Source organism: Eptatretus burgeri, chromosome 10 (genome assembly GCF_056783735.1).
Source record: "Eptatretus burgeri isolate ZD-2024b chromosome 10, Ebu_testis_v1, whole genome shotgun sequence".
In the NCBI taxonomy this organism is placed as follows: Eukaryota; Metazoa; Chordata; class Myxini; order Myxiniformes; family Myxinidae; genus Eptatretus; species Eptatretus burgeri.
Window position 1 is genome coordinate 38,496,751 of NC_140970.1, and position 20,095 is coordinate 38,516,845.

Sequence of the window (20,095 nt, forward strand, 5' to 3'; positions counted from 1 at the left end):
CGGACACACTTGTGTGCAGAAATGTATTTTCAATTGTCTAAACTGTAAAAACTTGTGTTGTGTTGCCCGAAGGGCAACAAAGGGGGGAGTGATGGGGAAAATTCCTTTTTAAAGAAATTTTCTCTTTCAATTCTTAACGTTTTACTTTCTCAATGTATACAAATTATAATCAACTAGCCAAAACCCCGTCACAGACGGATTCCGTTCCATGAGCCCAATATGACAACCAGTGGCGGCTCTTGTAAGAGCCGGATCCCAGTCGATGTACTCCATGGCCTTACCTAATGAGGCCTACAAAACGTCCCTGTACACGACATTTTTGGTGTACACTACTCCTTGTGAAGAAGTCCCCTGATTTGTGCACGTGTCTACTTTGACGTAGAGACACCATGTCAAAACTTCTCAGGTCACAGAACCGAGAAAAACGTGACGTGACCGCTAGGAGGAGCACAAAATTGGTCCTTCAGTATTAATATATAGAAGATACAATGTTTCTTGTTACATTTTTTGTGTCAAATTCACATTCTGAGGTAGTCAGCATGTGCAGAAGAGGGTTTTACATTGCAGACGCTATTTTCGAGGAGTGGAATTACACCTCTCAGCAGTAACAGTCTGTCGACGACAGACGTAATGACGTCAGCGAATGACCGATGATGTCATGACGTCCTTACGCCTCTCAGCAGTAATGTCATACGTCGCGATGTAAACGAATGTAAAACGAAAAGTGTTTATTTTGCTTCAGAGTTGAAAGTTGACTATTGCCACTATGACATGTGTGATGCACTCTTACAGGTACGAAATTTCTTTCAGTCCAGGTCACAGTACCAAGAAAAACGTGACGCGACCGCGAGGAGGGGCACATAATTGGTCCTTCAGTATTAATATATAGATTGTTTATGTTGAATTACTATTCATTTCTTTGTATCGAAACATACAAAATCAAACATCCAAAACCAAGTGTATTTACTGGGATGTGTAACATAATGCTTTTACCACTCTCTATCTCTGACTTCCTTTGCCTGTGTTTACCTCCACCCTAGTCAGCTAGTCGTACCTTGTGTCAGACCTCCTCAATGATTTACGCAACAACCTTTCGATCAGTACGATAAAACGTCGAAGATGCCTTTCCCATGTGAAACCAGGCCCTTGAAGGCCAGCTGTAGGTCATCATGACCAAAGTCCTTTCTCTTTGCCTTTGTTCTCTCAACACCCACCCCCCCCCACTTCATATATATATATATATATATATATATATATATATATATATGTATATATATATATATATGTATATATATATATATGTATATATATATATATGTATATATATATATATATATATATATATGTACATATATATATATATATGTATATATATATATATATATATATATATACATGTATATATATATATATATATATATATATATATATATATATATATATATATATATATATATATATATATATATATATATACACATATATATATACACATATATATATATATATATCTATATAAATATAAACATATATATATATATACATATATATATGTATATATATATATATATATGTATATATATGTATATATATGTATATATATGTATATATATGTATATATATGTATATATATGTATATATATGTATATATCCTGGTGATGGCGCAGTGGTTAGGGCAGCGGCTTGGAATCCAAAAGGTCCTGAGTTCAAGCCCCGTTGGGCCACTGAATTAATACACCAGGGGGTTGACTCAGCCTGTCATCCTTCTGAGGTCGGCGAAATGAGTACCAGTGTACTGGGCCGGTGTATACCCAAGTTAAAATAGGTGTACCATATCCCTGTGTCGTAAGAGGCAACCAGGGTTGCGTCAGGAAGGGCATCCGGCATAAAACATGTGCCAAATCACTATGTGGATCATACAGATGATCCGCTGTGGCGACCCTGAATGGGAGCATCCGAAAGAAGAAGAAAAAGATATATATATATATATATATATATATATATATATATATATATATATATATATATATATATATAATCAAGAATGTAAGCTGAGTTTTGAGTGCAAATCATTGTGAATGTTCTCACTTTTTTTTTTGTATACCTTGTCGAGGCTCGTATGAGAGCTAACACACAACGCACAGCAAGGGGGCATGAGACAAGAGGGGCGGGAGTGGGTGGGACAAAACAGTGGGAACAGACATTAGGAGATCTGTGGAAGGGAGAGGAATGGGACGGGGAACATGGGGAAGAAAAGATAGACATTACAGGGACTTTCAGGAAGGAAAGCAGGGGAATTGAAGGAAGTGGGCTTGGGTGGATTATCGGGGGTAGAAAAGATCGAGGATTTGGATGGGGGATGATAAGAGGTGGTGGTGAACAGCTGTTTTGAAAGCCTGGAGGGAAAAATGGGAAAGAATAGAGTGAGGGAGTTTATTCCAAAGGCAGGAAAAAAGAGAAATGAAAGAGTGAAGGTGAGCAATGATTCGTGATTTTGGTAGTTTTACCAGAAGGGGGTTGTTGGCGGACCTGAAGCGCCCTGTGGAAATGTGGTGGGGACAAATCGCAGAGAGAGCAGGGGGGGCAAGGCTGGAGAGGAGAGGAAACGGTAGAAGACAGAAAGACCACCGACCAACCTGCGGTGATTGAGTGAGAGGCCCAAAGACTCAGCTTCATTGCGGGAGATGCCGATGATCCTAAATGCCCTGGTTTCGACAGCGTGGAGCTGAGAAAGGTGGGAGGCAGAAGCACCAGCCCAGAGGGGAGAGCAGTTCTCCATCAGGCTATGGACAAAAGCTTTGTAAGTGGCCAGGAGCTCAAGAGGGCCGAGGAAGGACTTTGCACGACGGAGGATTCCCAGACGGCGACTGGCTTTGGAGGCGAGGTTGGAAATGTGACTTTCCCAGGAAAGGTCATGACAGATATTCGTCTTCTTCAAATCTTCTTCTTCTCCCTAACAAATCGTCTTCTTCCAGAGGATTGTTGAGAAAGTGGATGGGGGGGTTTTCTAAACGGTCCTTTCGAAGAGACAGTGAGAGTGTGAGATTTGTCTGGATTGAAAGACATGTTCCACGTGTTGGACCAGTTTGTGATTTTATCCAGATCTGCAGTGAGTGAAGAAGCTGCTGCTTGCCGGTCTGAGGGATGACAGATGGTATGGCAGAGGGTAGAGTCATCAGCAAAGAGATATAGAGGATTTTCCAGAGAGTCGGAGAGATCATTGATGAAAACCAGAAAAAGAACAGGGCCCAGAACGCTACCTTGAGGAACTCCAGCCTGGACAGAAAGAGGGGATGAAAGAACTCCATTTAGGGCCACACGTTGACTGCGACAGGAGAGGAAGTCTGCGAGCCATGAGTGGAGATGGCCTTGGATACCATGGGAAGAGAGTTTGGTGAGTAGTGCAGGGTGCCAGACTGTGTCAAAAGCACGTGATATGTCCAGGGATACGGCTCGGATTTCCTGTCTGGCATTGAGGACCTCCATCCATTGATGGGAGAGCAGAAGCAGCATATCCAGGGTAGCGTGACCTGGTCTGAAACCAAATTGATGATCGGAAATCAAGCCATTGGAGAAGAGGAAGGATTTCACGTCTGAAGCGATGATGGATTCCATAACCTTGCTGATGACTGGGAGAAGGCTGATTGGTCTGTAGTTGCAGGGATCTGTTTTTGCACCTTTTTATCCAGGGCAGTGATGTTTGCAGATTTCCAAGCAGATGGCAGATGACCCTGAGCAAATGAGAGGGTGAATGGAACAGAGAGAGGGTGAGCAAGAGCAGAAGACCAGGCTTTGAGGACACGTGGGCTGATGCCGTCTGGACCGGTTGCAGAATCTGAGTCGAGGCTTGAAAGCAAGCTCTTCACCTTGTCAGTCCAGGGTCCAGGGACGGTTGGGTGCGACTGGGTAAGGTGGGTAGAGAAAGTGATGGGTTTAGGACACAAGATTTAGCTGTAAACACCGAGTTTAGGCATTCAGCTTTTTCATGTGTGGAATCAGCAGTGCGGCCATTTGAGGTAAGGGAGGGATGGAGGGGGAACATACACCAGAAACAGATTTGATTAAATGCCACCAGGATTTTGAGGAGGGAGAGAGGTTTGAGAGTTCAGACTTGAGATGAGAAAGATGTTGTTTTCTGGCTCTCCTGAAGGTAGATACACACTTGTTCCGAGCTTTGTGGAAAGAACTGAGATTGCCCTCAGTTGGGTTTGCTTTCCATGAGGCAAAGGCAAGTTGTTTCAGGACAACTGCCTCGCCACAAGCTTCAGTAAACCAAGGGCGGAAGGGTAGGACAACTGAAGACGAGAGGGGATAAATCTGTGTATGAGGGAGAGCAAGTTTCTTTGAAAGAATTCCCAGGATGAGATGATGTTTGAGAAAGTAGTGATAGGAGACCAGTCTATAAGTTTGATGGCTGCTCGGAGACCCTGCCAGTCAGTTTGAGTGAAATGCCAGACTCGACGGCAGTGAGGTGGTTCTCTGATAACAGCCAGAGGGATGTCCATTTTGACAAGGATGTGGTCAGAAGAAGCGATTGGAGCGGAAAAAGAGCAGCAGATATTTTCAGGGAAATTTGTCAAAATCAGATCCAGAAGAGATGGAGTACCATTTGTTGAGATCCGGGTCGGGAAGTTGACCGATATATGACTGATGATGTCATGACGTCCTTCCGCCTCTCAGCGGTGTATACGAATTATAATCGTGGAGCAGAAAAAGGCTCCGAGAAAGAGAGGGCAGTGGAAGGAGGCATTGGGAGTCAGTCCCAATGAGTCGCAGAAAGCTTTTGCTGAGGTGCCATGACAGGTGAGAGAGGTACCCACACCTAGCCAACTGGCATGATGACAATTGAAGTCACCACATAAGAGGAAGAGAGTTTGGATGAGAAGATAGAAGATGGTCCATGTTTTAAGATAGTGAGGTGTGGATAGAGTTTTCACTGTTAGGTGGACGGTACAGTACACATATAAACATGAGGTGGGAGTGGAGGGGAACCTGTAGCCAGAGGTATTCCTGGGGGTGTGGGGGAGTGAGAGCAGTGCATGGAGAGTGAGGAATAGAGTCTTTAATGAAGAGAGCAACACCTCCACCAGGACGAGGCTCAGGTCTGTCATACCGGAGGAGGGAGTAACTGGGGAGAGATACTTGGGAGTCAGACACGTCTTGGGAGAGGAAAGTTTCTGTTAGGCAGATTATGTCTGGTTTGTCAGTGGCAGCCTGTATGGAAAGATCTGAAAGGTTTGAGCGAAGGCCCCGGATATTTGAGGTCCACACTTTTAATGAAGAGGTAAGGGAGGAGGCTTTGGGTGCAGGGGGTAGGGGGGGAGGGGAAGGGTAGGACAAGGGACAAGGGGGGAGGTAAGGAGGGTTATTGAAAGAGTGTGGGGGATTGCAGAATAGCTAGGGAGGGGGCCGAATGAGGAGGATAAAAGGCTCTCTGGTGCTGGTGGAGAGGGGGGACAAGAGAGGGGGAAGAAGGCAGTTGAGGATTTGAGGAAGTGGAGTGAAGAGATGGAGGTGAGAGGGCAGTGGAAGGAGGCAGCTTCGTGGATGAGAGGGGGGCAACTTTGAGAAGGATGAGTGAGGGGGATGAAAGGTTGGAGAAAGGTGAGGGGGGAATTTTTGAGAGAGGTGAGAGGGAGGCTTGGAGGGAGAAGAGTGGGATGGTTGCTTTGAGAGTGAGAGTGAGGGGTGAGAGGGGTGAGTTGGCACTGAAGTTGGAAAAAAAGAATGGTTGATGGAAAGCGAACATTCATAGTAAACTGGGGTTTTTAAAAGTTTTAGGTCAGAGATGCGATTTAACACAATTCTTGATGGATGCAATAAAGGCGAATTCAGAGAATGGAGAGAAGAAGCGCTGTAATAGTTGGATTTTTTCGGCAAGGAATGAAGGAGAGGTCGAAATGAGAGCAGTCTGTTAAAATAGCAGAAGAGTAGTGCATTATGAAACAGTAAAGAGTACCACATGTGTGAGAGAGGAGGATGAAGCATTATAAGGTCGTTTTTGTTGTTATTATTAATGTTTGAGAGAGTTTTCAACAGATTAGGTCATGGAAGTGTTGTAGAAAAAATCGAGGAAGAAGAAGAGGAGGAAGTATAAGAGGAAGAAGAAGAAGCAGAACCAGGAGAAGGTTGGCGTGTTGTTGTTGTTGTTGTTGTTGTTGTTGTTGTTGTTGTGTTCTTTTAAGATAAGAAATGGAAAGATTAGTTGGGAGAATGGGGGACGTTAGGAATGTGGGGAGGATAGAAATTGAAGGTAATGGGGAGAAAAAAAACAACAAAAAAAACCGATCAAACACCAAGGGGAACCGGTAAGCCTCAAGCCTAGGCCAAGGCCTAGGCCTCAAACACCCGGTAAGAACGTCGACAACTCACAAAATAGCACGATTTTTGAAACAAAACCGAACTAGGAACACACAGTAACATGTAGGTGAGAAAATTAAACAGTTAAAACGGGACAACTAACGACCGGAAACTTAACTTTGAGAACGTCAGCAGAGAGCCCCGAAGGAGACCTCTCGACGCTGCAAACCCGGAACCGGAAGTGGAACTCCGATTCTCCCATTCGATGTATTTGGACTCCGCGATATCGTGAAAATAAATGTTCTTTGATCGAATGTACTTTCCTTGTGGACAGTGAATCATTTGTGTATTACTAAATTCAGTGATGGTATTTTATCTTGAGTCTGTTTATTCATTCCACAACAATAGCAGTGCAGAAAAAGCGACATATAATATATTCAAGTGGGGTGTGCTTACACATTGTGTAAACGTATGAACTGTGTTTCCCCATTGTCTCAGGCTGCTCGCCTGCATTTGATTCTTCATTTATTTATTTTCATTTATGGATGTTGTTCAACAATTCTGTTATTTTTTTTTCCATGTACCAGCTTCGATGTCCATCAGCATACAATTTCAGCTTTCTACATCATCCAGAAGGTACCGATCTTTAATATCAATCAGTAAATCAGTGGTTGCCTGGCGTTGGCTTAATGGTTAGGGTGGTGGGCTTCGAAGCTAGGGTCCTGAGTTAAAATTCTGCTTGGCTGATTAATTAATACCAGGTGGGGTTGACTCAACCTGTCATCCTTCTGCGGTTGGCAAAATGAATACCAGCTTGCTGGAATGAGTGAGCCATTTGAGTATCCTGCATTGGAGTGGTGACCCATCAAGGATTGTACCCAATAGCATAGGAGATGGCTTAAGCAGCACCAACACTCTGTATCGAGTATGGTTCCAATGGATAGATCAGTGGTTAGAAAGAGCTTTATCTATACTAATAAGTGTCAGTCTCCTCCATATGTCCAAAACCATGCAACACAGCAGCCTGAAACTTTGCATGCTTACGAAGAAAACTCGAAGGAAGTGCATGACTGAAAATTGGGTGTTTGGGTTAATTAAAACACACCTTTTGAAGATAATTTTACAGCCTTATTTAATTATATCCTTTATCAGGCGATCCTCGACCACCTCGCTCTCTGGGGTCTGAAGGCGTTTCCTGGGTAACCTCACTGGGGTCTGAAGCCGCCATGTTTTTTGGCCTGCTCTACCTTGCCTTGACTTGGAACAGGCCGCAACAATTTCTTAACAATAAAGTTTTGTTTTTTCACTTTCCTCAGTAATATTATCGAATGCCTGTTCATCGTAGTTACGAATTGCTGCGTATATTGCAATGCTTATAACATCCGGGGACGTCAGTGTTCGGTGCTTTATTTTATTTCTGCACATGCGATCACCACGAGTAGCTCTTAAACTAAGGAGAATTACAAAATTTAAGCTCCAGAATCTAACATTCCAGCAGTTACGACTCATAGAAAAGTGTTCATTTGTCCAATTTGGACATATCTGACATTTTGGGCGTCTCCGGGAGGTGTATGTTTAATATGATGGTTCTGTGATTGCCAATTGTGTGCCAAGCGAGCCGTTTTTAACCGTTTCGTTGGAGTGCTTAAGCCAGCGCTCTACAATATTCGCGGTCACTGTATACTGTACTGTATATATATATATATAGATCGACTTGAACAAAGTTCAGAGCTACTCGCCTACATTGGTCACGTGTTGTTCTTTGGTGCACCAAGCGGCGGCTGCCTCGTTGAAAATGTGAAATTTTATTTTCAATGACGTTTCCCGTTTTTGGTGACATTACATGACCTGCCACTTCGGCATCGATAAATACAAATAAAAATTAAACGTTTCGCTTTTAAAAGTTTCTTCAAACATTTCATACATTGTGTCGTAAAACCACTTGGTGCGTTCTTCAACATTCAATTGCAATACCGTGGTTCAACACTGGAGGTAGGAAGGCAAGATAAATTACATGATCACATTGAGAAAAAAAATCCTTTCAGTTCTGAAGTAAAGAATCGCCACATCACGGCAGGAAAGCCAAGAGGTACGCATGCTCACTCTGTGTATCCTGGATTCAAATCCTAACCCAGCTCTAAACTGTCCTCCCTGTGTTTCGCAGGCTGGGTGATTCATCACTGTTTATGTGTTGTCTCTCGGATGGACGATAAACTGGGCGTCATATCTGCTGGAATCTCTCACCCCTCTCCCTCCAAACCATACCCCCTCTCCCCCACCCCATCCCTCTTCCCGACTCCTCCCCTCTACCCCCCTCCCCCAACCCTCCCCTGGTCCCCCACCTCTTCCCCCTGTTGAGGGGACTGTAGCATGTACGAATCGGATTTGGAGCCGACCGGTGGGGTGCAAAGGTCGCTGCATGTACTAGCTGTTGGTTTTGAATGCTCCTGCCCCAGGTCTCAAAGTGTGTGTGTGTGTGTGTGTGTGTGTGTGTGTGTGTGTGTGTGTGTGTGTGTGTGTGTGTGTGTTTGTGTGTGTGTGTGTCTGTATGTGTGTCGTTGATTAGTATCTACATATGCGGTTTACAGAATGTGGAAATGAGTCCTTCCAGGGCAGACTTAAAGTATCCATCTTCATTTCAGTAAGGGGTCACGATTCATGGACCAAGCTGTGAAGGTTTCTGTTCTCAAAGTTTTGAGCTGAGGACTCTCTTCAAGATCGTCGTTGAGCCTCGGACAGCTTTCAAATGTAGTTCGTTTGTAATAATATTCCCAGGGATGGTTTTTAGCTCACCTGTAAAGTAGTTCCATGGAGCTTATGGGTTTGTGCATCGTCAGCCTGTCCGTCTGTCCGTCCGTCCACAAATACTTGCAACTTCTTCTCAGAAACTACACATACGATTTCACTGAAATTTGACCACAACCTTCATTACCCATGATAGCATTAAAAAAGAAAAACGGGGTCTGAAGGGTCTACAGAGAGTTTACGGGGGGCAGGGAGTGGGTTGCCCCCCAAAAGAGGTATTCGCTTTCTTCTCAGAAACAATACACACAATTCCGATGAAACTTCACTCCAACCTTCACCCATGACGTACCAAAGTTTGCTAATGAAACAAGAAAAATCGAGTCTGAGGGGGGTTAAGAGGGGGTTGCCCCCCAAAATATGCATTTGCTTTCATTTCTGAAACACCAAACACAATTTCGATAAACTTGACCACAAGCTTTATCACCCGTGATATACCAAGGTTTGTTCATGACATAAAAAAACATCCACAGGTATTTACTTTCTTTTCCATTATATATTTTGTGGGTCATCCACGCCTACAAGTGGTTGCCTAGTTTCTTATCGAGCCATTACCAGGTGATCACCCAGGGGGTACTTCCCATATGTTTAATATCTCTGTGAGGTTCTTTGTCATCATTCCTGCAGCTCCAAATCTCACTGGTACAATTTTGATATTCTTCAGCTGCCAGGATCTTCTCACTTCATTCTTGACGTCTTGGTGTTTGGTCATTTTCTTGATTTCTGCATCGTTTAGTCTGAAATCACTGGTTTAACACCTCAATCAGCAATGCCTTCTTCTCTTTTTTGTACCTAAGTATGATATGTGGTCGCAACGCTTTGTTTTTGATGTTCATCCTCGATGGGATCATTAGTTTGTACATGAGCGGTAGGTACCTCCATGTTTTCAGTGATTACTTTTAGTTCATGTTCGCACAAATTTTCTGGAACTGGGACATCTAAGTTTTTGGACATGTGCCAGTGGATTACATTATAAACTCTGTTGTGTTGATGTGTGTACAGCTGTTCTGACATGAGTTTGTTTTTGTGTGTTTGTTTGGTCATTAAGCATAACATATCATTCTCTTTATGCACTCCACCTCCCCCTCCCCCTCCCCTACCCTCGCTCTTCCTCCTCATTCCTCGCCCCCCCTCCTAGATTCCTCTCCCTCCTCTCTTTCCCTCCCTCCTTTCTTTCCCCTCCCTCTCTCCTCTCTCTCTCGCTCCTCCCCCCCCCCCCCCTTCCTAGCTTCCTCTCCCTCCTCTCTTTCCCTCCCTCCCTCCTTCCTTTCTTTCCCTCCCTCCTTTCTTTCCCCTCCCTCTCTTCTCTCTCCTCTTTTCCTCGCTTCACCACCCTCCCTCCTCCATTCCCCCCCTTACTACCCTCATCAGCGAAGCATTGGATTGTATATGCTAGTAACTACAATCGGAACGTACCCTTTAGAGTTTAGACCATTGGTCCCCAACCTGCGGCACGCGGAGCCCTATACTGCGGCCCGCGAGGACTTTCCAATCAAAAGACATTTCCATGTCGCAATATTAAAGGGGTTAGAGGCAAGTTAGGTTAGAGGCCATGGAGGCAAGCATCAAGGTGTCGGAAATAATTGTCCGTCGCATGAAGCCTTTCTCAGATGGCGAGTTTGTCAAGGAGTGTCTTCAAGCCGTTGTGCAGAGCATCTGTCCCGAGAAGGCCACCATCTTCAACTCGGTCAGCCTCAGTAGCACGACGATCACGAGGAAAGTTGAAGGCATATCCAGGAACCTCAAGAAGCAGCTGTGCGTCCTGGCCTCCAACTTCAAGGCCTTCTCACTGGCCTTGGACGAGAGCACAGACATGACAGACAGCACAGCTGGCCATCTTCATCAGGGGAGTCGACATGGACTTCAACATCACTGAAGAGCTGTTGGCACTCTGTCCCATGAAGGATACGTGCACTGGCGAGGACATCTTCCATGAGTGCAACGCTGCCTTACAGAAGGCCAACCTGAACTACACAAATCTGGTCAGCATGACCACGGATGGCGCCCCTGCCATGTTAAGCACCAAGAAGGGCCTGCAGGGTCACACCATGGACGAGTTGAGCCGTCAGGGGCTGCAGCACAACCTCATCTGGTGCCACTGCATCATCCACCAAGAAAACCTTTGCAGCAAGACACTGGGCTTCAAGGACGTCATGAGCAAGGTCATTGGCAATGTCAACTACATTCGTGCGCATGCTCTCAACCACCGTCAGTTCAAGGAGCTGCTGCAGGAGCTTGATGCAAACTACGGGGATGTCCTGTACTTCTCGGCCGTGAGGTGGCTGAGCAGGGGCCGCACTTTGAAGCGCTTCTTTGAGCTGAAGGACGAGCTGGCCATGTTCCTGAGAATGAAGGGCCAGCCAGTCGGTCACTTCTCAGACGCCCAGTGTCTGGATGACCTCGCCTTCCTCGTTGACATCACTGAGAAGCTCAATGCCCTCAACGTCTCCATGCAGGGAAGAAGCAAGGAGTGTCTTCTTGGTTGGTCCACAACCTCTATGGCTGCATCCAGTCCTTCGAGAACAAGCTGGAGCTGTGGGAGTCACAGCTGCGTGCCGGCCCACTCGACCACTTCACTGCTCTGCAGGGCCAGCACGGTGAGGATGAGACCATTTTTGATGGTGAGAGGTATGCTACAGAGGTGGCCCGTCCGAAGAAGGAGTTCGAGAAACGATTCCAAGACTTCTGCAAGCAAAAAGTCAGCTTCGAGATCTTTGCCATGCCCTTCTCATTCGATCCCTCGCAAGCCCCAACGGACCTGCAGGAGGAGCTGATCGAGCTGAAGAGTGACATCGACATCAAGGCCCAGTTCCTGGAGAAGGAACTCCAGGAGTTCTGCAAGGGGCTACCCCGCCAGACCTTCCCCAACCTGATCAAGCATCCCCAGAAGTTGTTTTCCATGTTTGGCAGCACATACTTGTGCGAGCAGTTCTTCAGCAAGCTGAAGTACTCCAAGAACAAGAACCGAAACGCCTTGTCCGACATGCATCTGGAAGACACGCTTCGTGTTGCTTCCTCCCATCTGGTGCCCGACATCAACTCGATCCTGGGAGAGCAGAAGCAGTATCAAGTTTCTCATTGACACTGAAAAAAATGCATCAAGTTTCTCATTGACTCTGAAAATGTTTCTCAGTATCAAGTTTCTCATTGACTGAAAATGTTTCTCAGTATCAAGTTTCTCAATAAAATGCATCAATTTTTTTCTGGCTCCCAACATCCTTGGGAGTAGTGAATGCGGCCCGTGGGATCAAAAGGTTGGGGACCACTGGTTTAGACCATCTCGAACATTTTAGACGCACAATATACAAACATGTATAATCTTCTTGCAAAACACACAATATACTTCTTGAGGAAGTAAAGCGCGAACTCGACCCACCCAGCGGGTGGGTACTTGGCCAGCATAATTAATTTAAATACCGTATGTACACCACGACGTCCATTTGATTAGTTAACTTAAGTACGACAGCCGAGTGGAGAGGTGTGCTCGTCTGGGTTCGATTCCCGACTCGACTATTGCACGATTGATGCTTCGCAGTCAGGGAATTAGAGTGTACCGTCCCTCGGATACACGTTAAAAACGGGCGTCCCGTCCACTAACATATCGTCTGTGAACATTAAAGACCTTATGGGAGTGGGAGTCGGCGAGCTATCACCGGCATCGTGAACAAATTCGAAAACTCCTTCGGATCCTCATAATATTGTAACATAACATAATAGCCGGATCACCTCATAATATTGATGGCAATGAAAACTGCAGAAAAATACTCCCCAAAAAAAGATCACGGCGCTCCTCAAATTGTGTTCATGGTGCGGTTGCCGTTGGTGTCGTGGAGGGTTAGACTCGTGGCTGTGCGCTGTGGATTGTGTGGCCGGAGTCGGGTTCATGTGGGTGCAGCACAGGCACGATGGACCGATTGTCCCTCTACTGTAAAAAAAATTTTCTTTTCATCCATCCTTGATGCTTGTGGCAGTGAAACCGATGGGTAGTTTCCACGCTGTGCGTGATGATGCAATGCTGACCCTGACGTCACACGTCGGAACCACGTGGTTTCGTCGGTCTGCCGCTCTTCCGCCAGAATGGCAGGTGTTGACGGTCTCGACGAGACTTCCAGGTAAAGTTATTTTTATTATTCCCAATAAAGTTGTCCGAGCCTTGATCTGCCCATGACACGTAACTTGTGAATTATCCGTTTGTCAAACGAGCCACTTGCACATCATTTTCACTGGAACATATCTTTTTTTATTTCGCACCTCATCTGCCAGACTAACTGGGCCTCTGTAGTGTATTTATCTCCAGTGAGATGATCGACCGATGGTTTCCTTGTCACGGTGTAAACCGTTAAACTCCGTTCTACAAGAACTTTGTGTCCATTGGCTTCCAGGTCTCTGAAAGATTGGGGGGAAGAGGAGAAAGGAGACCTCCAGATTATCGAGTATGAGGAGGATCATCACGCGAACGAATTCGAGGTTGTTTTGGAAGATGACAGTGACCCCAAGGTGAGAGTTTGTTACCTGTTCAACGTTACTAATCCTACATGATGGCAGAATGGCCTTGACGTATGGATGCACACTCGCCTCCTCGAAGTTGTCTCGCCTGGGTTCGAATCCAGAGTCAGCTATAAATTGTCATCCTTGTGTTTTAGTGTGTGTGTGTGTGTGTGTGTGTGTGTGTGTGTGTGTGTGTGTGTGTGTGTGTGTGTGTGTGTGTGTGTGTGTGTGTGTGTGTGTGTGTGTGTGTGTGTCAGTCAGCCATTCGGATGGCCGTTAAACTTGGCGTCCCATCTGCCGGCATGAGTTGAAGATCCTGCGCGGTGTCCTTCGTGAAGAGTAGGCGAGCTATCGCCGGCATCATGGCCAAATTACAGCTTCTTGCCTTCACTGCCAGTAGCAAGTGATCTGATTTTCTTGGAGATTCCTTCACACCAGGTTACACTGCTTGCTATCCCGGTGGTTTATGCCTGGGCAGCAGCTTCTGTACTCGAACCAAATTGAAGTTTGTTTACTTTTATATGAATGATCTTCTTGGGATGCGAAGAGCAGCAACTGCTGCGATTACTTAACGGTCCCAATTATACCCACCTTTTTGTGGGCTTGGCTGGGGGTCTCTCGGGGGTGGGGGCTGGGGGGCTTTTGGCACAAGTCTCTCTTAACCAGCTGGCCCAGCCTGACAAATCCTAAGGTCGGAAATGGTTTCCCGACAAAGGTTGTGGTAGTAGGAACAGGGAATAGGTTTAAATTGGATTTACATGGGTATTTAGAAACGTTGTCGCAATGTTGTAACGTTGTACATGGTACATGGTTGTATGTTGTAATGTTGTACGTGGACATTGGTAAGATTGGTCGGTAGCTTGGCCATGGAAGTGATTGTGTACATGTAGAGTGAGTGATTTGTGATGTCTGTGAGTGGTTCTCCAAAGGTGAATTCCTGTGTGTTCTATCCTCACCCGACCTCTACAGATAGATTAAAAAAAAATTGGAATAAAATAGTCTTGGATATAATAAATTATTATCCCCTACTGGTTTCACCGGAAGAGGCTGTAGGTTTTCTGTCTGTCTGTCTGTCTGTCTGTCTGTTCGTCTGACCTGTGCTTTTTCAGACTCCCCCCTCCCCCCATACTCTTTAACATATTTAACTGAAACTTGGTGCATGGCTTTATTATGAGATACAGAAGAAGTTTGAGTTTCAAAGCGTTTCATCAATTTTTGACAGAGTTATACCCTTTTTGGACTTTGAAAATGTTACATATTACACACCAGCAAATAAAACCTGTCACTTTGGGGACGGGAGGACAGGACAGAGAGGAGGGGATGGGAGGACAGGACAGGACACAGAGGAGGGGAGGACAGGACAGGACACAGAGGAGGAGAGGACAGGACAGAGAGGAGAGGACGGAGGGGAGGGGAGGAGAGGACAGAGAGGAGAGGACTGAGGGGAGGAGAGGGGAGGGGAGAGGAGGGGAGGACAGGACAGAGAGGAGGGGGGGACAGGACACAGAGGCGGGAAGGACAGGACACAGAGGAGGGGAGGAGAGGAGAGGAGAGGAGAGGAGAGGGGAGGAGAGGACAGAGAGGAGAGGGGAGGAGGGGAGGACAGGACAGAGAGGAGAGGGAGGAGGGGAGGGGAGGAGAGGACAGAGAGGACAGAGGAGGGGAGGAGAGGACAGAGAGGACAGAGGAGGGGAGGAGAGGACAGAGAGGAGAGGAGAGGACAGGGAGGAGAGGACAGAGAGGAGAGGAGGGGAGGAGGGGAGGAGAGGACAGGACAGAGAGAGAAAGAGAGAGGGGATGAGGGAGAGAGAGAGGGGATATATATATATATATATATATATATATATATATATATATATATATATATATATATATTGTTGCGGGTCGGGTGAGATGACCACGGGGGGGGGGGGGGGAGGGAGGGAGAGAAGCTATCTCAGGTTTCCACCAGATTCCCTGGAATTGCAAGCTGTCGCACACGGATAATTCCGTGACGCGGCGGGTCGCTAACCGACTGTGAACGCCAATAACTCAACCACATGATTTAGGGTCCTCCGTCTCGTTAATCCGGTTACCTAAAAATAACCACCTGATCTAATTACCGGGGCACACGCCCTCAGTATGTCTTGTCCGAACCGGATCACTTTACTGGATCAGATGCAGCCAAGTGACACTGCCAAGGACGTACCAGCTAAAAGGAACGGATCGTTGGGAATAAAGTCCCGGCTAAGTTAGGATACGGACCATGCTGGATCAATGAAAGAACAGACAAAAATGAGCTGGGAACATTTCTACAAAGATTTATTACAGGCAGGCAAGGAAAGGTATGTGGCATAGTTAATGTTGTTTATTGTTGGCTGTAGCAGGAATAACAAGAAAAGTGAAAGGTGCAGCAATATACAGGTAACTTCCAAAAGCAGACACAGAGCAGAGTTATCCCGATATAATTATTATACACTCTTAACTTAAACGAGGACAGGCACCAGGACACACACACACGCACGCACGCACGCACGCACGCACGCACGCACGCACGCACGCACGCACGCACGCACGCACGCACACACACACACACAACCTGATTAAGAGGAGTTGATGAAGAGAAAAAGGAGAGGAGATGAGGCTATCAGTCTCTCAATACCTTGCACGATTGTCCGACTGCGCCACAAATACGTTTTGGGGGGATGCTCCGCAATCCCTCCCTGACAGCTGGTGCATTGTCTCTTGCTTCGTGGCATTTTGTGCAGCTAGCGTCGGTCCAGAGAATAAGACGCGACCGTTGGGCATGTAGGGAGGGACTTGGGTGGAGTCAAAAGCCAATGGGTGGAGAGAGAGGCAGAGTCCAAGGCAAGTGGCTGGAGAAGGGCGGAGAAGTGGTGAAGAAGGTGGAGTCAGCAACGAGTCAGCCGTTTCTTCCATCTCCTCGGGAGATGTTCCGTGCAGCGTGGGCATCGTGTTGGGTGTGCTTTCTGCCCAGTGGGTGGAAATTACCGCTGCACGTGTGTTTGGCAGGCTGTGATTTTTGCAGAGGGGTGTCCAGCATAATGCCTGCTTGGCCTTCGCTGAAGACCCATCTCACAGCGAAGGGTGCACGTAGCTGGGATTTACCTCAGGAATAAGAGTAGAAAAAAGAATAGGAATGAGTACAGAGATTTAATCAGACCTAGCTATGAAGCTTACACAACGCACTGTCCCACTGTCCCATTGTCCCACTAGACCAAAGGGAAGGGACTATCTGAACGTATATTAATGGAATAACTGTCTTGGGACTGCTGTATGATGGCCGCTATTGCTTTGGAGGGATGCGGTTTCCAGAACCGCAACAATATCTTTTTCTATCTCTCGATCTCTCAATCTATATATCTATCTTGATCTCTCTATCTATATCGTTACGAATCTGGAACCCATCGCACACAACAGCCAGGGTCCCTATAGAACAGTTATATCGATAAGTCTGTGTTTCTAGTCAGGGTTCCTTCCCCTTTGTTTAATGGGTGAATAATTGTACGTGCGCTGTGAATTATTTTATAGTTAGACCTTTTGTTACATCAATTACTACTACAACAACAACATCCTCCTTCGTTTCTCGTCCCACCATCATCCATCGGCGCCATTAAGCACGTGCGTGTCAGCACGTACATGGGCGGAGTTTCCTCGGCCACCAGAGCTCCGACTCCGCCCCAGAGAGATGGAATGTTCCCCGCGACCAATGAGAGGCGAGACGTCTCAGACACCGACTTTCCCACGAACCCCGGACCAATGGGAGGCGAGACGTCTCAGACAGAGAACTTTCCCACGGCCTCTCGACCAATGAGAGGCGAGACGTCTCAGACACCGACTTTCCCACGAACCCCGGACCAATGAGAGGCGAGACGTCTCAGACAGCGATCCTTCCCACGACACCGCAGCCCGCAGGAGAAATGCAATATATGGAACGCCAGGGCCTTGGAAACAGCGTTAGGGGATGGGCGATCGGGTTTGAGGTGCCGGGGATCGACTCGTCTGGTCTAGTCAGCTTGGCAGTGATCGGGTTCGAGGTGCCAGATATTGACTCGTCTGGTCTGGTCGGCTTGGCAGTGCTCGGGTCGTCTCTCGTCTCGTCCACCTGGCGTCCAACGCTTTTCCTCCGTCCCCGGTGCTTGGAGTGGCATCGTTGCTGCGGGTTCGAGACCCGCCGAGCCAGATCGTCGAAGACCACACGAGGTGGACAGGTCCAAGCACAGGCTGTGGTCTCGAGCTCACCTGTCCTCGAGCTGGAGGCCTTCAATAAAGACCATTGGGGTCCATTTCTGTGTGTGTGTGTCTGTCTGTAGGCCCGTCTGTAAGTAGAAATTGTTAAGTGCTTGCTCTTTGTACATTGCATGACTATATTCGGGGTTAATTCTGCTCTGTGTCTCCCCTTTCCCTATTGTAAATAAATCCCCTGTTAAATGTATCAGCTCGTTTCTATGTTTTCTTCATTGGTTTAACACGGTGCGTGTTGGGGAATTAACGAAGGCCGTTGTTGCCGTAGTGGTGTGCATTTGGACTGACGGGACATCGGTAACCATCCGCTCGGGTTACGCACGGGTCGAGCTCGGAAACGACTCGTCCCGTTTGAGCTCCGTTGAGGGTGTGAATACTCGGTAGTTCACCACGTGGGCCTCTAAGTATTTTGAAGTTTGGCAAATAACCTTGTACCACGTGGTTGATTTATTGACGATTCATGGTCCTGCAAGGGACCCGTACCCTCGGAGTTGTCCGAGGGTAACGATCTGAATTCCGGGTGTTCGGTGGAGTCGACTCTGCAGCTCCATCTAGTGGTCGTGCTCGTCGCCGATACCCGGCCCGCAAAAATATATCTTTCTCTATCTATCTCTCGATCTGTATATCTATCTCGATCTATATATCTATCTCGATCTCTCTTCTTCTTCTTTCGGCTGCTCCCGTTAGGGGTCGCCACAGCGGATCATCCGTATGATCCGCATAGTGATTTGGCACATGTTTTACGCCGGATGCCCTTCCTGACGCAACCCTGGTCGTCTCTTACGACACAGGGATATGGTACACCTATTTTAACCGGGGTATACACCGGCCCAGTACACTGGTACTCACTTCGCCGACCTCGGAAGGATGACAGGCTGAGTCAACCCCCTGGTGTATTAATTCAGTGGCCCAACGGGACTTGAACTCAGGACCTTTTGGATCCCAAGCCGCTGCCCTAACCACTGCGCCAACACCAGAGAGATCGAGATATATCTATCTCGATCTCTCTATCTATATATCTATCTCTATCTCTCTATCTGTATATATTTCTCGATCTCTTGATCGATATATCTATCTCAATCTCTCTTTCTATGAATCTTTCTCTATCTCTCTATCTGTATATCTATCTCTGTATATTTATCTCCATCTCTATATTTGTATATCTATCTTGATCTATGTATCTTTCTCGATCTCTCCATCTATATATCTCACTCTCGATCTCTCTATCTATATACATTTCTCTATCTATATATCTATCTCTATATCTCTCTATCTGTATATCTATTGATCTATCTGTCTCTCTATCTTTCTCTCTCTCAAAATAGATGGGACAAACCAAAAAGAAGACAAAAAAATAATGAAAGAAAGGGGTAAAGAAACGAAAAACGTTGGACAATAAGAAGGGAGAAAGCGACACAAAGCTCCACACGCACTGCCAGAGACTGAGCAACAGCAACCTGTGATTGCACGTGCTTGCCAAAGCGAGTGAGACAGCTGTGGAGAGAGAGAGACAAAGACAAGACAGACACTCTCTCTTTCAGTCCTCTTAATTGCAAAAGTATAAAAGTGCAGGTAAGGATTGTACATCTGCATACAAAGCAATAGGTACAATGAATTGGGGGTGAGGGGGGGGGGGAAGAAGAAACTCATAATGCAAAAAAGAAAAGTGACAATTTAGGCAAAATGAAAAGGAAGAAAAGGAAGAGTGCATAAAGACCCTACGCATTACAAAAGTATCAATAACTGATTCTCGCTAACCCTGCAAATGCCTTCAAAACACCATATGTTGGAAAACTCGTCCTTTTTTTTAAATTCTGGGAAAAACAAAATTCGAGTTTTAGTCTTGCTGATACCAAAGCATTGAAGAACATTTTTACATGGCATTGCCCTAATGGCCACCCATTTATTTTTTCCTTCCTTGATAAATAAATTGCAGGTTTAGCTGTGGCTATCAAGAAACTTAAAAGTGTATCCACTTGATCACCCTTCACAGCAAACCCCAAAATAAAGGATTGAAAGGAGAACAAAACATTCATTTTTTTGAGATGTACAGTGGAGAGAACAAGTATTTGATGCACTGCCGATTTTGCAGGTTTTCCCACTTACAAAGCACGTAGAGGTCTGTAATTTTTATCATAGGTACACTTCAACTGTGAAAGACAGAATCCAAAACAAAAATCCTGAAAATCACATTGTATGATTTCAAAATAATTAATTTGCATTTTATTGCATGAAATAAGTATTTGATCACCTACCAACC

General features: G+C 46.1%; 2 protein-coding genes across 2 annotated transcripts in view; both read left to right on the forward strand.

The window, feature by feature from the left end:
- Positions 1-11,000: 11,000 nt before the first annotated feature.
- LOC147018352 (general transcription factor II-I repeat domain-containing protein 2B-like) lies at positions 11,001-13,089 on the forward strand. The gene is made up of 3 exons (XM_085900078.1): positions 11,001-11,469; positions 11,559-12,165; positions 13,074-13,089. Exons 1-3 carry the CDS (start codon positions 11,001-11,003, stop codon positions 13,087-13,089), a joined length of 1,092 nt encoding a protein of 363 aa, XP_085756204.1.
- MBD4 (methyl-CpG binding domain 4, DNA glycosylase) overlaps positions 13,084-20,095 on the forward strand; it is a 71,657-nt gene continuing 64,645 nt past the window's right edge. The window contains exons 1-2 of the mRNA XM_085897936.1: positions 13,084-13,214; positions 13,485-13,599. Coding sequence (XP_085754062.1) covers positions 13,180-13,214; positions 13,485-13,599 — 150 coding nt within the window. The 5' untranslated portion in view covers positions 13,084-13,179. The remainder of the gene's footprint in view (positions 13,215-13,484; positions 13,600-20,095) is intronic.